Source organism: Biomphalaria glabrata, chromosome 12, assembly GCF_947242115.1.
Source record: "Biomphalaria glabrata chromosome 12, xgBioGlab47.1, whole genome shotgun sequence".
Taxonomy (NCBI): domain Eukaryota; kingdom Metazoa; phylum Mollusca; class Gastropoda; family Planorbidae; genus Biomphalaria; species Biomphalaria glabrata.
In genome coordinates this window covers 24,570,417-24,590,176 of record NC_074722.1, presented here as the reverse complement: position 1 = coordinate 24,590,176, position 19,760 = coordinate 24,570,417, and the positions used below count along the sequence as shown (strand labels likewise).

At 38.5% G+C, this 19,760-nt stretch overlaps 1 protein-coding gene across 7 annotated transcripts in view; it reads left to right on the top strand.

Moving 5' to 3' along the window:
• Positions 1-19,760, top strand: part of LOC106061348 (RNA-binding protein Musashi homolog 2-like) — a 291,717-nt gene that overhangs the window by 141,330 nt on the left and 130,627 nt on the right. For all 7 annotated transcript variants that reach the window (XR_008773920.1, XM_056005718.1, XM_056005716.1 and 4 more), the window contains exon 5: positions 647-688. Coding sequence is in view for 6 of the 7 variants with exons in the window: in XM_056005718.1 (XP_055861693.1) it covers positions 647-688 (42 nt within the window). In the remaining variant the exon portion in view is untranslated. The remainder of the gene's footprint in view (positions 1-646; positions 689-19,760) is intronic.

The following is a 19,760-nucleotide window of genomic DNA, read 5'->3' as shown; positions in this document are numbered from 1 at the left end:
TTCCGTTTGGTCTCATTGTTATCTTAGACTAGACTCTCATTATGTAATAAAGTGACATTATTTTTCTGATTACCTTTAGAAACTGGGAAATGTGTTTTTGTTTCATTACAGATATCTCCATTCTTGCATGAAACATTCTGAGATCTATTAAGCGTGTACAGGCTGAAACATTTTCTGTCTATCAGTAAAGGCAATCTAGAGCTAAACGAAAAACAACAGATCATAGAATTGCACCGTTATTAGACAAGTGTTTTAATAGCCCGTTATAGACATACCAAAAACAATTTCTTATAAGGCATAGAGCAAAGAACTGTTGTGTTTTTTCCATACAAGTACTGACTAATGTATTCTAGTCTTCGAAAGAAAAATTCAGCTATATCCTCACAACTTTAGATTGTGCGTTATAGATTTTTCTCTGGAGTCCAAGACAATATTTGGTTTTAGATTCTCTAGTTTTTTCAGATATTGTTTTCATTTCACGGACTCTATTAGAACCTGCTGGCGCTGAGTACTGTGATTACAATTCGTTCAGTGACCACGTATTGGATAATTGTCGAAAGGATTAACTAAAGCTTTTTTTGGTGATCGGGTCAGGGATAGAAGTCAAGCCATGGATTCTAATTATCTGTATCTCCTTTCTCAACAGGTGGACCCTAAAGTCGCTGTACCAAAGAAATTAAACCCTAAGGTAAGGGACTTTTTTTTTTTCTACTTGATTTGCCAGACCATGGACAGTAAACTTGAGTGTGTGAGTGTGTGTGTGTGTGTTTGTGTGTGTGTTTGTACATCCAAGTGTCCAAGGGAATGTTAGAGATTACCATTGTGCGTGGACATTCAGACGTTGACGACCCTGAAAAAAAAAGAATGGAGTAGCTGAACCCTAACTATAATCCTAGCTATAATCCTAACCCTGTGCCTTGTGAAATTTTATGAACCATAAGAAAGCATACAATTTTATTGAGACGAAATGTCTTATATTAAGAAGGTGACGTTGTCAATTGTTAACGATGACGTTGTGTAGCCAGCACAATGCTTACATATTTCTCCTCATCTGACTTATGATATTCATTCCAATGAGTACGTCCTCAACACCGGATCTAAAACGTTTGTCTCTTGGGTAGAACTTGGAAACTTTAGAGCATTAAAGAACCAGCTATATGAAAAAAAAAAAGAAAAAAAAACAGCTATGTGATTTGCTGACAAAGTTTATTTTAAGCGTGGTATTGAGGGCTACACCCTTAATTCATCCTACTTAGTAACAGCAACATGATTCAAATGTACGCGTATTTGTTATTTTCTTATAGTACTTCTACAATACATTACTTGTGGTAGCCGAAATGATTTAGTTTTAAATTCACAGGTCTATGTGTGGGTTACACCATCCAAAGTACACTTGCGGCCTTTTACTCAGACCTAATACTTTTGTTTGTTCCATCATGCTCTCTATGACTCAGCTCCGGGACTTGTGTCTACTTCTTGAGCTTAGTATCAACAGACGCCTCAAAATAATTGGCAAACCATTGACGTTAAAACACTGGCTTTAAGATTGTTTTCATTCTTACATTGTTTGATTACTGCAAATACATTTACATCAGGGCTGGCAACCCATGAACCATGGGCCGCTTACGAACTTAGTTTATGTGTTAGCGACGCATACAGAATGTCTGCCAAAAGCTTTTAATTAATTAATTAATTTTGATATAAAAAAAGTAAATACATTTTACAATATTAAGATATATTGCTAAAAATGTGGAATTTTCCCCTTAGATGAGCCTTTTTTTCGTAGGTATTTTTGTTAAATTTTTCTAGTTATAATCTTTGCTTATGATAAATTTATGTGAAAGAGAGAATTGGTCGACGTCATGAAAGATTGTTCGTGTCTACCTTTTGAAGACTAATTGAAAACATTTACTTGTCCGTCATGAAGTTGTGATAGTATCAACATTGAAACCTATTTATCTTCTGCACGGGGTGAGAGTATACTAGAATAACCGTTACTTAGCGCTGTTACTAAAAAATGGTTCCCCAGTATCGTCTCTTTTATTCATCCAGTTAATGTCCCGTCCAGCCCTACCATTCGATCTTTATCTCTGACGTACGAGTGCGGGCTTTGTATTTGAGAGTGTTTACGGTACAAGAAAATAAAATGGAAAAAAAAAATCACAGCTTGCCCAAATACGTTACGTATTGCCAATGACCGCGTCCCCAAGAAGAAACCCAATTTATACCCTTAGGGAACGAAGACTGACCACAACGTGACCCATTAAATCTCCCTGGGCTTAATGAAGATCTGGTGGTTACTCACTGTCATTCAAGTGACAGGGTCGTTAGCCATCTACTGAGATATGGCGATACTTCATTTTGTCGTGGAGCCCGAGCCAGCCTAGTCTGTAGAGCCAGAGAGCCAGCCTAGGTCTGTAGAGACAGAGAGCCAGCCTAGGTCTGTAGAGACAGAGAGCCAGCCTAGGTCTGTAGAGACAGAGAGCCTGCCTAGGTCTGTAGAGACAGAGAGCCAGCCTAGGTCTGTAGAGACAGAGAGCCAGCCTAGGTCTGTAGAGCCAGAGAGTCAGCCTAGGTCTGTAGAGACAGAGAGCCTGCCTAGGTCTGTAGAGCCAGAGAGCCAGCCTAGGTCTGTAGAGACAGAGAGCCAGCCTAGGTCTGTAGAGACAGAGAGCCAGCCTAGGTCTGTAGAGACAGAGAGCCTGCCTAGGTCTGTAGAGAAGAGAGCCAGCCTAGGTCTGTTCTTATTATTATTTCAGGCTTATATGATTATATTGTTATGTTGTTCATATTGCAGTTGAATTGTTAACCTGATTAAGCAAAAGTTCAACAATGTTTATCTTCCAACCCATTCCATTAGAAACTTTCTTGTCCCAGGTTATTGGAGAGGACTTGCTTTTAATGGACGCCTTGACCTTTTTTGAAGACTTGACCTAAATTGAACTTTGGTGTGTGTGTGTGTGTGTGTTTGAGTGGAGTGTGTGTTAAAGTACCATGCTCCACCACAGACAACTTCCAAACGAATGAGTTGCGAGCCTCTAATTGTATCAGGCCTTGGTGGTACTAACTACTCCTTGCCCAATTCTGTGTGTCCACTCGCCCGGAATAACAACATTCTTTCCGGTCAACGTTCTTCGCACGAGCTAGGCGCGAGAAACCGTCATGGGGGGCTGGTTACAGAGATTGGAGGGGTGTGGAAGAGACTGAGATTTCGGAGCGCACATTGGGTGAACTTTCCACCTCTCTTCCACATGTCATAACGTAATAACAGTGTCCTTCATTGGCCTCAACTCCTTCAGCGAGTTTTTCTTGGCTTTCTTATGTTTATTTTTATATTTTGTCTTGGGTTTCTTATGTTTGTTTGTTTTTTTATTTTGCTTGGGTTTCTTATGTTTTTATTTTAAGTTTTTCTTGGGTTTCTTGTTTTTTTAAAATACTTTTTCTTGGGTTTTGCACTGAATTTTTTTTATTAATGGGAATTTTTGAGTCACTTTTTGTATTGTTATATTTTCAACTATTTTGATACAGTTTTTGTAATGTTATATTTTGGGCAGAATTTTTAATGTTTTTGTTTTTTTTCAGAACAGATTCTCTCAATGATAATCTTATGGTCATTCGCCCAGCATGTTTCCTCTTCTGTTATCAAAAAGATCTACCAAGCTCTCGGAACTAAACCGCTTCAAAGCGATAACCTAGCTTTGAACTCGCGTCTTATCCTTTACTATCCAGTGCCCTAACCTCTGTACCATATGACCGAACATTGGCAGGGAAAGCAAAAGTTGTTCGTTTGGAATGTGGACTACTTGGGGAGGGGTGGTGATCACAGCGGTCACTGCGGTCAAAAATGAAATGGACAAGGCTGTATTCAATATGTCAAAGGTCACATTGTTTTAAGAGGCGCCGGTATTTGTCATTGGATCTGTACTTCATAACTGTCAATTATTTTAGTTGCCTCCTTTTTATTTTTAAATTTCAAATTCCAAACTCCACAGCACTGACACTCACACCTAATTTTTGAATCTGGTTCGATCCGTTCTCGTCTGTTTGAACAACAAAAAATGATTGCGTCATTCGTTTCTAATTGTGATTAATTATTTGGAATTATAGAAGAGACAACAAGGAGAACGAAGTGAACAATGTATTAGTGCAAGCAATCTTGTGGATTACACATTTCGGACATTGCGAGATTCTTATTGTTTGCTTCCTTTTGTTAAGCTGTCTGCTGGAGTAATTGAATATTCTCTAGTGTTACTTATATATTTTATATGTTGAAGTATTTTGTCTTGCCATTTGACACTCAGTATTTTTCTTAGACATGTCATGTGGAAGTGGCTCAGTTTCTTTGCATGTTTTCTGTACACTGTCCACGTTTCTGAGACACATAGCTATGTAGGGAGGATGACAGCTCGATATATCCCTAGCTTGTGGTGATACCTCGTCTGTTCCAGACGTTTTTATACAGTCTGCCATAGGATGCACTGGCTTTCGCGATACGCAGGTCGATTTCATTATCGATCTTTCCGTTTCTGGAGAGTGTTCTGCCAAGATATATGAATCTGTCCACCGCGTTTATATCATGTCCATTTATCTTGATGCTTGGATCCGAGTATGCTTTCCCTGGAGCAGGCAAATATAAGACTTCAGTCTTATTTGTGTTAATGGTAAGGCCAAAGTCTGAGCCTCACTGGCTTTCTGGTAGTAGACCATGTTCTAGGTGTTGCATGAGCCGATTTAGTAGGATGTGTGTGAGGATTTTCCCAGCAATAGAGAGAAGAGATATTCCTCTGTGGTTGTCGCAGATTTGTCGGTTTCCTTTTCGCGTGTATAGATGGACAATTGTGGCATCTTGAAAGTCTTGTGGTATTGACAAAATACCAGATACTGAAGTCCTTCGAAGAGCGGGTCTGCAAAAGCATCCACACAATCCTGATGCAGTCCAATCTGCGATGGGCAGGACACGTCTGCAGAATGGAAGACCGCCGCATCCTTAAACGACCATCAAATAAAAAGGTTATCCCCCGAGTACCAACTGGGCAGTCGGTCAGTTTGGCCTTGTCCAGCACGATATGTTGGTTGTGGTATAAGAGAGTTTAAGACTATATTCTGGTTCAAACCCTGATCTCGCAAAATAGACGCCCCGGTCACGTGAGCAGCATGGATTGACAGCTTAGGGGGAGATTAACCTTTGGGTAGGGGGTAATCTTTGGGTAAAAAAAAAGGGTGGGGGACATTTTAACATCTGCAACTGCTCCGTTCCTAATTTCTCTTCATTGGGGCGCCCTCACGCCATCTGTCTCGGTAGTTCTCCATGAGCCCACGGCTTCTTCCACGTGGCCTATTGCCTCTGGGATAGAACCATATCTATTTTCAAACACAAAATATTTTAAATTTTTCTTTTCGCAGCCCCCCCCCCCCCCTATTTTGTTCAGAAAAAACTTTGCACTAAGTCAGGAAGAATCCTGTTGTCTGCGGATGGAGTGAGTCAGTGGGTGCACGTGCATCGTCTTTTCCTTATAATTTAAACTTCGTTCCTATCCATTTCTCTCTTCTGGTGTCTGCCTTCCAATATCTAGATATCATAAAGGAAAGATCAACTTAGTTGTCATGGCAACTTGTTTTTCAGCCCTGCCCCCCCCCCACTCCGCCTATTTTCTCTCTACACCGCCCCCCTCCAACCTAAACCACACGCTACACCCTCTCTCTATATAATATATTTATGGATTGTCTGATTGTCTGACCAATAAAACAATCTGTATTTCAACTGCGCCACCTCATCTGACCCAACCCTCTTAGAGATTTTTTTTTTAAATGTTCTCATATCGTTGATTCCAATCTCTATCTCTTGCTCTCTCTCTCTATCTCTCTCTCCCTGTATTTAAATCCTCTCCCTCTTACCCCACTGTTCTTTCTCTCTCCCTCTCTGTCTCTTTCTTCTGTAGCCCATTCCTATCACCCACGAGTGAATTGAGTTATTCCATCTCATAAATCCGATAAATAGATTTCATCACACCGTCTGACTTTTCCACTGTGAACTTTGACCTCTGGATGTTGCTCTTTTAGGGTATTCCCCATAGTGTGCGGGCGCACGCGCGTGTCTACACTTGTCCCCTTTTTGGGTGCGATGGAAGAATAAGGGAAAACAAAGGGCGATTAAAAATGGTCCCAATTGTGTGTGTGTGTGTAGTTGTGTGTGCGCGCGATCCGCAAGGAGCCGAATTTAAGAACATTTAAAGTCAAGGCGGAAATGATGACGAAAGTGAATTTGTATTTTCATTTTTTATACTATCCCCGACAGATAGAATGTGTGTGTTTGTTTGTGGGTGGGTTAGGGTGGCGTGACAGTGTTCTTTGACTCTGCTCATGGTAGGCGTGACAGTGTTCTTTGCCTCTGCTCATGGTAAGTGTGACAGTGTTCTTTGAATCTGCTCATGGTAGGTGTGACAGTGTTCTTTGACTCTGCTCATGGTAGGTGTGACAGTGTTCTTTGAATCTGCTCATGGTAGGCGTGACAGTGTTCTTCGGCTCTGCTCATGGTTGGCGTGACAGTGTTCTTTGAATCTTCTTATGGTAGGCATGACAGTGTTCTTTGAATCTTCTCATGGTTGGCGTGACAGTGTTCTTTGAATCTTCTCATGGTAGGCATGACAGTGTTCTTTGAATCTTCTCATGGTAGGTGTGACAGTGTTCTTTGAATCTTCTCATGGTAGGTGTGACAGTGTTCTTTGAATCTTCTCATGGTTGGCGTGACAGTGTTCTTCGGCTCTGCTCATGGTTGGCGTGACAGTGTTCTTTGAATCTTCTCATGGTAGGCGTGACAGTGTTCTTTGACTGTCACGATAGACGTGTGAGCTATTTCACACCTGGAATATGTTTAGTGTAAATGCGCGTGAACTTTCGCCTGAGTTATTGTATTAAAGTTCTTTTATATACGCGAATAGTTTAAGGCATCTTGTAAGTCTGTACAAGAAAACAAAAAAATTCTTTGAAAATGGCTTACATGTATTTCAATATAGAGTTACTGAGAGCACGATGGCATTGTTTAACTCGAGTATAACTCCTGTTGGGAGCTAGTAACGATGACTAGGGAATGTTAAAGGCAGTAGAGTTATTGTGGTCGTTGTGATAACCCCATGACACCCTAATTAGTCGCTGAACACCGAAAACATGAGTCGATAGGTCTGGAGAGATAATTACATCTACATAAATGTTTATGTTTAGATAATAATACAAAATTTTGACTACACACAGTGGCATTTGGAAGGGGGGGGGGGCTGCTCTCTAAACAACTGACAACGATGAAGAGTAATTAGTTCTTTTGAATCCAAATAGTTGAATTATTTTTTTTTGGCTATGGTCAGGGGAGTTAATATAAATGTCAACAAGATGCTTTGCTCACGTTATCCACTCGAGGTTATCTCCCGTGTTGCATTGCACAACACCAAATTAAAGCTCAGCAAACTTCTACATGTCTTTTAAATATTATTTTTTTTACAGTCAGTTGTCGTAAAAATGTAAAGCACTATAAGATGTAATGAGTCAGACATTCTGATTGTCAATGTCCGCCTTCTCTCCTTCAATATCATGTTGTAGATACTTCAACATTGAAATATCGTCGGCTTGGCTAGAGCATAATATTTTAGACATTATTAGACAAATACATAGAAGCATTACAGTAAATATCCTTGTCGCTTCTGAAAAAAAAAGCATTATCAACTTTTTTTGTCTGTCAGTCTGTCTGTTTTGGTACAAATTTTTTACATCGTTATTTCACCCCCTTCCAATTCTGGGATTAAGTTGAGACTTTGCGCAATTATTGATGGTCGACGATAACACGTGAACCTTTAAAAAATAAACCAATTAGTTAATCAATTAGTCGTAGTTAATTAATTTTGTTTCATATAGATAAAGGAGATAAATCGTGCATTTGGAAATACATGGCAGTAATGGTGCGGTTTTTCCCCTTTTAAGTATGAGATTCGAGCTTCTCGTCGTATTTTTATTTTTTTATTTTGCATGTTCACTTTTTTGTTTACGTCACCTTTGTAGCGGCGACAAGGTCGCTCCAGTTTGAAACCTACAGCCTTCTTGAACTCAGGTTTCCTATCCCGTTGTTTTGCTTCTAGCGACTTGATCATTTCTTTGGATTGACTAGTTGGGGCACAAGTCTGTTGGGGACAGAGAAGGTCCTGAGATTATGCGAGTAAAAGGTGCAAGGCCTGCTTAACTCATTTCAACGCCTCTTCAAAGAGCCTCATTCCTTTTTTTTTCACTTCACTCCCAGTATCAACACTCTGGCACTCCCATCTCACTGGTATTTGAAAAAAAAAAGTCTAACCTCCCCTCCTCTTGCATGTAAGACGCCGTAGTTTTCTATCACCATCTTCTTGGACCCTCCCCTCTCTTTCCTTTTCCTCCAATCCTCCGAGCCCGTCCCTTGTCAAAGCCTCAGTGTCTTCCATTTCTTGTGTTTGCCCAGGCGTGTTTGCTCATTGTGTTGACTTGGGCGATCACAGAGGTCTCCATGGGACACGCCGCGGCTACTGCCACGGGAAATGAGGACAACATTAAAGCCAGGCCTGATGTATGCTAGCAGGCGACCTGTTCCCCCCTCCCCCCTCCTCATCACACACTTGACAAACTTTAAGAAGGGGGTGAAGACAAAAAAAAAAGGCATTGAACCTTTTCCTTTCCATTTCAGTTTTACACGGGTAAAACATACACGTTCTAATTATAACCCTGGAAAGATGAAAAGGAGGGGGGGGGGATATAATCTGCACGTCATAGGAATATGATGTCATGCACATGTACATGTCTTTAATATGATGTTATACACATGAACATGTCTTGCATTAGATTTGATACACGTCTTTTTACTTATAATGGTTACTCCAACGTTGGTTTAAACCTCCAACATCTAGATTTTGTGTAACAATATGATAGTCTTCATGTAGACAGTCAAATGAACTTGAAACTTATTTCTAGACTAATCTGAAAATAACTTGTAGTCATGAATATTCAGAACGTATAACGTCAATGTAGATGTATGTGAACGTTCAATACGATCTTGAACAGTTTAAACCAAATATATATCAAATATATCTCAAATATATATCCTTCTTAACACTGCACACTACTTTCAGATATAGTGTCTCCTTTTCTCCAACTTTGCCCTCCCCCTATTATGTATTAACTTAAATTACGACAGACCATCACGTCAAGACGCCCTTAAGTAATTGGAAAACGTGAATTTTGGTGGCCCCAAATGAAATATAAAATCAAGACTTAAAAAAAAAAATGTAATTTACTATAAACTCATTTGTATCATGTAAAGCTTAGAGCTAGACCAGTAGCAAAAGAGCCATATAGCTTTGCTACGCCTGAGATTTGATCTAAGTTTCACAATTTTTTCTCTAAATAATATCAATCAGAGGTCCTAGACGGCTGACTAGTTTGCCTTTGCCTAAGTAGAGCCTGATCTCGTGGTTCCATTTGAATCTCTTCAGCCTACACAACCAAACCATCCGCCCACCTTTACTCATGTTTAGACCGAAAACGCGCAGATAACACATACACTTCGTTATAGACCGTATACACTTAGTGCTACATTCCTTACATTTAGCGATGTACAACATTCATTACGTTTAGCGTTATAGATAACCTTCAGATCATGCACTCATGATATCTGTTGTTGAGACATTTTAAGTGCTTGCGACAAATGTCTGGCTGTTCTAAAACAACAGACAACAGAAAAGTTCAATCCAATTCAATGCCACAATATTACATTGATTTGATTAACATTTATCCAACGACCTAGATACCATTATAGGAAAGAAAAACAAAATGCTGCCACAATGTACTGTCTTTATAAGAGTACATTAATTAAGACCAGACAATGTACATTGATTTATAAATTGATTGCAGATTATAAGTAAAAGTTCATCATTGCTACAATTAACTGAGAAAATTACCAAAATGGACTTCCGTACTTTTTCTAAACAACACGTCTTCTATTTAGTATGGAGCTCTATCTTAGTCATTCTCCCCCCCCCCCCCTTTTTTTTTTCTTTGACTATCTTCGTGGCCCTCCTTATGTTTAAATGTCTTATCCTAACCCTTTTTATTGTGAGGAACCAGCATAAAGAGGAATGTAATGAAGGGATTGGGTTGAAAAGAGAATTTGAAAAAAAAAAAAAAAAGGGACAATATGATTGGTGGATAAGGATTGGCCTGGCAGACGTTAAAGATGATCGACAAATTTCATCAGAGAAATGTAACCGAGGTACAGTTTCTGTAAGATTGCTGGTCAGCAGACGGAGGGAACTACTGGAAATATTATTTCAAAGAAGAAAAAAAAAAGTAAGCTCTATTGATTTCACTTCTGTGTGTGATTTCTGAGAAAGATTTCTACAACGCGGGAAATTCTCGGTCAGGGCCCAAGGTCAATGTCACTAGAGTAGGGGTGAGGGGGGGGATGTCATAAAGAAAAAATAATAATTTTGAGAAACAGCATCTTCTATGCACTCAGGAAAAGACAATCAAATTAGAATAAGAGGAAGAATTTTAGAGAGAATTAAAGGGAGTGAATCAACCGAAAAGATAGTTCTATAAATAGATTTTGATTTTTCAAGAGAAGCAAGTGTATCACACAAAAAGTTTTACTTTCGTTTTTCGTCAATCTAATTGGAGGAACAGTAAGCACTGTTATTAGACTAGGAGAAAAAAAATAGGGAAGATTGATGGGGAGATTGGAATGTGGGATTGAATGATTATTACACTCATGCATTAAAAAATACTCAAGGAAACTCGGTGGGAATGTGAGAAAGTGTGTGTGCATAAGTGGGAGAAAGAGAAACTGTGGGGGTGGAGGGGGGGCTGTCGATGCCCTGAAATAGAATTTTTTTTAATTCAACGATCTGCACAGTAGACACAACAGAGTGTTGCTCTCACAATGGACCGCCTTTCAAACAATATTGAATGTGATTTTCTTGAAGTAAAATGGGTCAAAATAGCGTTGATGTAGCTTTAGGTCGTGTGGGGTAGAACTAAGAAGATCATTATGGCGTTGATGTGGCAGGTGGTCCTTATTTCATGGTCTGTATATATTTGACTAAATGTTACCCGTTTTTTTTTAAAGACAAAAATAGACATTGAAAAAATATCTCAATAGACGTATAAGTCATTCACACTAATTTGGCCGAAAATCTTTATAAGGGTTTTAATATATTACATTTAACAAAAACAACAACAAACAAAAACAACAACATATATTGGCATTGAATATCTGAGCGACTCCACCAATAAACACTTTTAAAGACACCCGACCTAACTCGAAGAGGCACTGGACCTAATTCGTGGAGGCACTGTACCTAATTTGTGGAGGCACTGGACCTAATGTGTGGAGGCACTGGACCTAACTTGTGGAGGCACTGGACCTAACTTGTGGAGGCACTGGACCTAACTTGTAAAGTTACTGTACCTAATTTATGGAGGCACTGGACCTAATTTGTGGAGGCACTGTACCTAATTTATGGAGGCACTGGACCTGATGTGTGGAGGCACTGGACCTAAATTGTGGAGGCACGCTCTGATATCATCTCCCGTTGTTATGCCGAGGAATAAAATGTATCCGTGGTGTTATGTAATCGATGGACTAATTAACTTCGTTAAGCCGAGGCTAACTGCTTCAGTCTCTCTCTCCATCTCTCTCTCCATCTCTCTTTTTCTTTTTTTATTTTATCCAGATGTAGTTCCTTATTAAAAATACATAGAAGTGTTACCTCATTATCTTAAGCCCCAATCCCTTTTTCTCCTTCATTTTCTTTTTATCTCTCTCTCTTTCTCTCTTTCTCTAACTCTCTCTCTAACTCTTTCTCTCTTTCTCTAACTCTCTCTCTCTCTTTTTTCTCTTTAATTTTTTTTAATGCCTCTTTTATGCCCCCTTTCTCTTTTTTTCCCCTTTTGCCCTCCTTTCTTTCTCTTCTTTCCTTTACCTCTAGAGTTCAACTCTCTGTCTCTCTGTCATTCACTCTTTGGTGCTCATTAGAATTATTGACCGTATTGTGCTCAAGTTGTTGTTTTTTTTTTCGTTACATACAAACACACAACAACACACATTTATGAACAAATTAAGCTATAATTGAGCAACACGCTTTACCTCCCCCCCCCCCGTTTTCTGTTTCTCACACCCCACCCCAGCCAGACCTCTGTGACGTATTTAAGACTTATTTCGGCTTCGTTTTGCCCCGATCTTTTTGTTTGTATCAAGCTGATGACCTTTGACCCACCGCAGTATTGTGTTCTTTAAAATATCCTCCGTTTATTTCCACCAGAACAGCCAACTAGTATATGAGATTACCGGTATATCAATCTATTACATTACCTAGTATATGAGATTACCGGTATATCAATCTATTACATTACCTAGTATATGAGATTACCGGTATATCAATCTATTACATTACCTAGTATATGAGATTACCGGTATATCAATCTATTACATTACCTAGTATATGAGATTACCGGTATATCAATCTATTACATTACCTAGTATACCAGTTTAGCTGTCTATTAGCTACCAGTAAACAACTACATCAGCATATCATTATGTTTACGTACCGGTACATTATCATAGCGCTATGTATATCTGCATACCAATATACCAGCATACCAGTAAAGTAGCTTACCGGATACCAGTATGTCATCTTATCAGTATATCCAGCTTACCAGTAGACCTGGACAATTGCAGTTTTCTCATTCTAACCCAATATAGGTACTCACTATCCATCCAATATAGTTACTCACTATCCATCCAATATAGTTACTCACTATCCATCCAATATAGTTACTCACTATCTATCCAATATAGTTACTCACTATCCATCCAATATAGTTACTCACTATCCATCCAATAGAGTTACTCACTATCCATCCAATAGAGTTACTCACTATCCATCCAATATAGTTACTCACTATCCATCCAATATAGTTACTCACTATCCATCCAATATAGTTACTCACTATCCATCCAATAGAGTTACTCACTATCCATCCAATAGAGTTACTCACTATCCATCCAATATAGTTACTCACTATCCATCCAATATAGTTACTCACTATCCATCCAATAGTGTTACTCACTATCCATCCAATATAGTTTCTCACTATCCATCCAATATAGTTATTCACTATCCATCCAATATAGTTACTCACTATCCATCCAATATAGTTTCTCACTATTACCAACGCTTTCTGTTTAATGCGATTTTTTTGTGTCTGTCTTTAGACAATAGCGTGTGTCTAAAGACAATAGCGTGTGTCTAAGCGTTAATCCATTACCATGGCAAACAAAGTCAAAACAATTTTTTTCAAAACCTCTATAACAGCATCTGTCTTATGTATCTTCTTTCAAATGTATCCCCTGTCGTACATATCACAATGCCATAATTATTCCACATTGATCACTTTATTCCAGCAACTTTGTCTTTTTCATGAAATAGACTAGCGTAAATAATGCAGATTATTCCACCATAGAGGTCAAACCCTTGTTGCCATGGTAATATTTGTTTACGATGGAACTAACACGTATTTTTTTAAATAAGGGGAAACAACTTTTTAAAATTCATGAAAATAATTTGTTGTATGTGAAATGTTAATTTTTTTTTAAAAAGTCTCTGTCAGCCAAATATATTTGTTTCAAGCCGGATTGCATTTATATTTAAGATAAATGTAAGAGGCAGTTTTGTGCCGAACTTTGTAAGAAGAACAAGAAAGAATCGTGCCCTTGACTAACCATTGACTTTAATCAAGACCAAGCACGGGTTATGTGCCGACAATTTTTTAATCATAATCAAGCAAATGTAGCATATCCCACACGATCACTGTGTCTGATAGTTTTGCAGCTCCCAATGCCTCATACAGAGAGATATTTTGATGATGAATAGAGATGGTCACAAAGTCGTTGTGTGAGTGTGTGTGTGTGTGTTACGGGGTGGGGGTGGGTTATAAGCAATAAAGGAGGGGTCGAAGCTGTTTGCTTTGATTGATTTTGAGGATTTAACTTACAATACACCATCTGTTAAAATGTGTCAGTAGAAGATTAGCAGATCTAGAGAGACAGATTGTCTAGATAGATTAGATAGATGATAGATAGATTAGATAGATAGATAGATAGATAGATAGATAGATAGATAGATAATAGATAATAGATAATAGATAATAGATAGATAGATAGATAGATAGATAGATAGATAGATAGATAGATAGATAGATAGATTATAGATAATAGATAATAGATAGATAGATAGATAGATAGATAGATAGATAGATAGATAGATAGATAGATAGATAGATAAAGTTCAAGATTAGGTGGTAATATCAATAGGTACGCATAATGATTTAAACCCCTACCCTCCTGGTGTTCACTATCGCGGCTTCAGTCAAGTCATTAAAGTGCTAGACACACAGAGCCTCAACTTGATTCCACAACGTCCAGCCATATATAACATATGTAAACACAATTTCACATAAACCTTCTGTTGTGATTGGTTCCAGTTCATGCACGTGCCTTAAGCGCGAGCCGTCCCTCGCAAAAAAAAAAAAAAGTAAATAAAACAAGCCTCGTTGCTAGCTATTTTTGGGGAGTAAATAAAAAAAAAGATAAATAAGTTACATGATAGTGTTACAGCAGCATCCACCGCACCACCCCTTCGCCTTCTGCTCGATATGCTTACGTCACATCCAGGAATATGCCAGGGCGTATCCCAAAAAATACAAAGCGTGGGGTGTATTTCTCTCAATGTCAATGGTGTCGTTTGTGTTTTTTATACCTGGCATCTCTCTCTCTCTCTCTCTCTCTCTCTTCTTTTGCCTCCCTTTACGTGCTGCATCCTCATTTGACTACTCCCTAAGGCTTAGTATATAACATTTTAGGACGACTTCCTGTATTAACCCTTGCCCTCCCTACCACCACCGTCTTTTGATGTTGTTTTTTTATTCTTCATCCTATTGTTTATATTTTTTTTTACCTATGCAAAAATTCAACGTGGAATTGAAATTTACACTAGGAACAGAGGCGGCCTTTGGGAAAATGGCGAGTTAGGCAACCGCGTGTGGACTTGTACCTAAAAAAGTGGGGAGGGGAAGCGATACTGAACACATTCAACGTCTTATTGTCAGAAGGCATGGGCGTAGCCAGGATTTTTTTTCGGGGAGGGGGGGGGGGCCGCGCGAAAAAAATATATTTATAAGTATGTAGGCTATGTGTGTGTGTATATATAATCTTTTTTACATTCTAACCCATCATGCTTTCGGAAGACGCTTATTGTGCCCTAGAATATGTTCTTCCTGGAGTTAGTGGAAAAATTGTAGACTCTCTGCAATTGACATCAAGGGGGTCTGGAGGAGCGCTAGGAGCTCCAACAGCGCGGGGCGGAGCCCCGCCTCCAAGCACTATTTCTGATATTGAAAGCCAACAAAATGTATATTCTGAGGTATCTACAGTGCATTTTCCTGCTATTAAAAGTTTTATTTCAAAAACCTAATGTGCTATTCTTACTTACTTAGACTCTCCCGCGCCGTTCGGCGCAGTTTCCGTCAAGCTGTTACCACAAAAATCTGTCACTGGTAATGTCTGAAGCCTCTTCCCACCTGCTCTGAGGACCTCCATGAATGTGTGGCGCCAAGTTGTACTATGATGTCATCGCAAATCTTATTATGCCATTTTTTGTAGTGTTAAAAAGTCTCCATGTCCAGTCTAGATATTGTATATATAAGTCAATGGGTGCAACTAAATCTATTCTAATCTATTATCGTAATAAAAAAAAACGTTATATAAAACTTGTTGTATTTTGTGTATGTGTACCTTCTGTATTAGTCAAAGTTAAACTTGTTAAAAGTACGTGAAAGTCTTATTAAGTTTAATTTGATCATTCAACAACATCATTATGTCCTTACGTGTGAATCTAGCCTGGCTATTAGGATTAATACCCCAAGCACGCATTAGCACTCACGCTTAGCGCACCTGTGCACTCAGCGGTAAATAAAGTCAAACTTCTGAGTCGTGTTTATGCACGAAAGAAGGGATTTGATTTTATTAAATTTTTTTTTACTGTGTGGTGGGCGGGGTCTGGAGAGTACATGTTACAACATTGGAAACAGATAAATGAAGCTTGTTCGTGTCGACCAGATGACCATCACTTACTGAGGCCATTACTGCTAAGTGTAACAATCATGGCTGAAGTGGGGCGGTGTGACGTCACATGGGCCTGGGCTCATTAGACACTTAACGTACGTAGCTGCTTACATCGAGAGAGTAGCCCCGCCATTGGTTGATGATACATTCGTGGATTTTAGCTTATTTTTTTTGTCCTCGTGTGTTTATTCATTTGGCCCGGTGTTCCTGTAGATTTTTCTCCCGAAATATCTACACTCCAAAGTTCGTCCAGCCTCATTAGTTGTCTTTCACTCGCTTGCCTCCCGTCCTCTACTTCCTCTCGGTCACGGATTGCAGGCTCGGGCCGCGAGAGAGAAATTCTCCTTTTAGGTTGCCATAGTGACGGATATCTGGCTTTTAGCGATAATTTGCAGTACGGGAAAGACCTTCCACGCTTGACCGATCAGGTGGACAGTGCTAACGGTAGCCGACGTAGTTTGGGGTCATCAATTGATTAACAAGTCGCTAAATCCAATTCTGTTCAGAGCTTTTTTTTTTCTTTCGGACTAAGTGACTCTTGAAAATCTTTTGATGGCTTGTGAGTAAAGTGAGTGAAATCGTTATTGAAATAAGATCACCAGTTTATATTAGTTTCTTAGATACACGGCACAGTACCTTCCTTTAGCAGAGTACATTTTGCCAGAATAAGATCACAAGTTTATATTAGTTTCTTAGATACACGGCACAGTACCTTCCTTTAGCAGAGTACATTTTGCCAGAATAAGATCACAAGTTTATATTAGTTTCTTAGATACACGGCACAGTACCTTCCTTTAGCAGAGTACATTTTGCCAGAATAAGATCACAAGTTTATATTAGTTTCTTAGATACACGGCACAGTACCTTCCTTTAGCAGAGTACATTTTGCCAGAATAAGATCACAAGTTTATATTAGTTTCTTAGATACACGGCACAGTACCTTCCTTTAGCAGAGTACATTTTGCCAGAATAAGATCACAAGTTTATATTAGTTTCTTAGATACACGGCACAGTACCTTCCTTTAGCAGAGTACATTTTGCCAGAATAAGATCACCAGTTTATATTAGTTTCTTAGATACACGGCACAGTACCTTCCTTTAGCAGAGTACATTTTGCCAGAATAAGATCACAAGTTTATATTAGTTTCTTAGATACACGGCACAGTACCTTCCTTTAGCTGAGTACATTTTGCCAGAATAAGATCACAAGTTTATATTAGTTTCTTAGATACACGGCACAGTACCTTCCTTTAGCTGAGTACATTTTGCCAGAATAAGATCACAAGTTTATATTAGTTTCTTAGATACACGGCACAGTACCTTCCTTTAGCTGAGTACATTTTGCCAGAATAAGATCACAAGTTTATATTAGTTTCTTAGATACACGGCACAGTACCTTCCTTTAGCTGAGTACATTTTGCCAGAATAAGATCACAAGTTTATATTAGTTTCTTAGATACACGGCACAGTACCTTCCTTTAGCTGAGTACATTTTGCCAGAATAAGATCACAAGTTTATATTAGTTTCTTAGATACACGGCACAGTACCTTCCTTTAGCTGAGTACATTTTGCCAGAATAAGATCACAAGTTTATATTAGTTTCTTAGATACACGGCACAGTACCTTCCTTTAGCTGAGTACATTTCGCCAGAATAAGATCACAAGTTTATATTAGTTTCTTAGATACACGGCACAGTACCTTCCTTTAGCTGAGTACATTTCGCCAGAATAAGATCACAAGTTTATATTAGTTTCTTAGATACACGGCACAGTACCTTCCTTTAGCTGAGTACATTTCGCCAGAATAAGATCACAAGTTTATATTAGTTTCTTAGATACACGGCACAGTACCTTCATTTAGCTGAGTACATTTCGCCAGAATAAGATCACAAGTTTATATTAGTTTCTTAGATACACGGCACAGTACCTTCCTTTAGCTGAGTACATTTTGCCAGAATAAGATCACAAGTTTATATTAGTTTCTTAGATACACGGCACAGTACCTTCCTTTAGCTGAGTACATTTTGCCAGAATAAGATCACAAGTTTATATTAGTTTCTTAGATACACGGCACAGTACCTTCCTTTAGCTGAGTACATTTTGCCAGAATAAGATCACAAGTTTATATTAGTTTCTTAGATACACGGCACAGTACCTTCCTTTAGCTGAGTACATTTTGCCAGAATAAGATCACAAGTTTATATTAGTTTCTTAGATACACGGCACAGTACCTTCCTTTAGCTGAGTACATTTTGCCAGAATAAGATCACAAGTTTATATTAGTTTCTTAGATACACGGCACAGTACCTTCCTTTAGCTGAGTACATTTTGCCAGAATAAGATCACAAGTTTATATTAGTTTCTTAGATACACGGCACAGTACCTTCCTTTAGCTGAGTACATTTTGCCAGAATAAGATCACAAGTTTATATTAGTTTCTTAGATACACGGCACAGTACCTTCCTTTAGCAGAGTACATTTTGCCAGAATAAGATCACAAGTTTATATTAGTTTCTTAGATACACGGCACAGTACCTTCCTTTAGCAGAGTACATTTTGCCAGAATAAGATCACAAGTTTATATTAGTTTCTTAGATACACGGCACAGTACCTTCCTTTAGCAGAGTACATTTTGCCAGAATAAGGTCACAAGTTTATATTAGTTTCTTGATGCACGACACAGTACCTTCCTTTAGCAGAGTACATTTTGCCAGAATAAGATCACAAGTTTATATTAGTTTCTTGATGCACGACACAGTACCTTCCTTTAGCAGAGTACATTTTGCCAGAATAAGATCACAAGTTTATATTAGTTTCTTAGATACACGACAAAGTACCTTCCTTTAGCAGAGTACATTTTGCCAGAATAAGATCACAAGTTTATATTAGTTTCTTAGATACACGGCACAGTACCTTCCTTTAGCAGAGTACATTTTGCCAGAATAAGGTCAAAGGTCGGTGTAAAATGATGCTTTCCATAGTTAGATTCTCGTTATTACCAATTGTTATCATCATGGTCACCGAAATCAATGTGAGTGATGCCTCGAGAGGTTCGAAACCTCTCTTGTTAAAGGATTGGACGCTAAACCTCTCTTGTGAAACCTATTCTAATAAAAAAATACAGAAGGTTAGCTTCAGTAAACTTGTTTTTCATTTGAAGTAGAGGACTAGGAAATGATTTTCTGTTATGGTGTTGTTCCTTTCTTTATACATTTAATCAATGTTGGTGGTGCGTGTTTGTGTGTGGTGGGGCTATATATCTAAAGTTCTTAAGATTTTGAATTGACAGAGTACGAGATTTTAGAATTGTTATCATAATGCGAATTGAACCTGGCATAAAAAAGTTTTCCAAAGATGTCACAAATCACTCTTCTATTCATGTTTAGGGTCTATATAACGATTGATACTTGATAGATACTTCAAAATGCTAGAATGATACTCAGTAGATAATACAGAACTCGATAGTCGAAATATTGCTATTCAACTGATCGATTCCTATGTACTTCACACACAAACACACATACACTTATAGCTTCATAGTTCCGGAATTCAGCTATCATATATATGTCG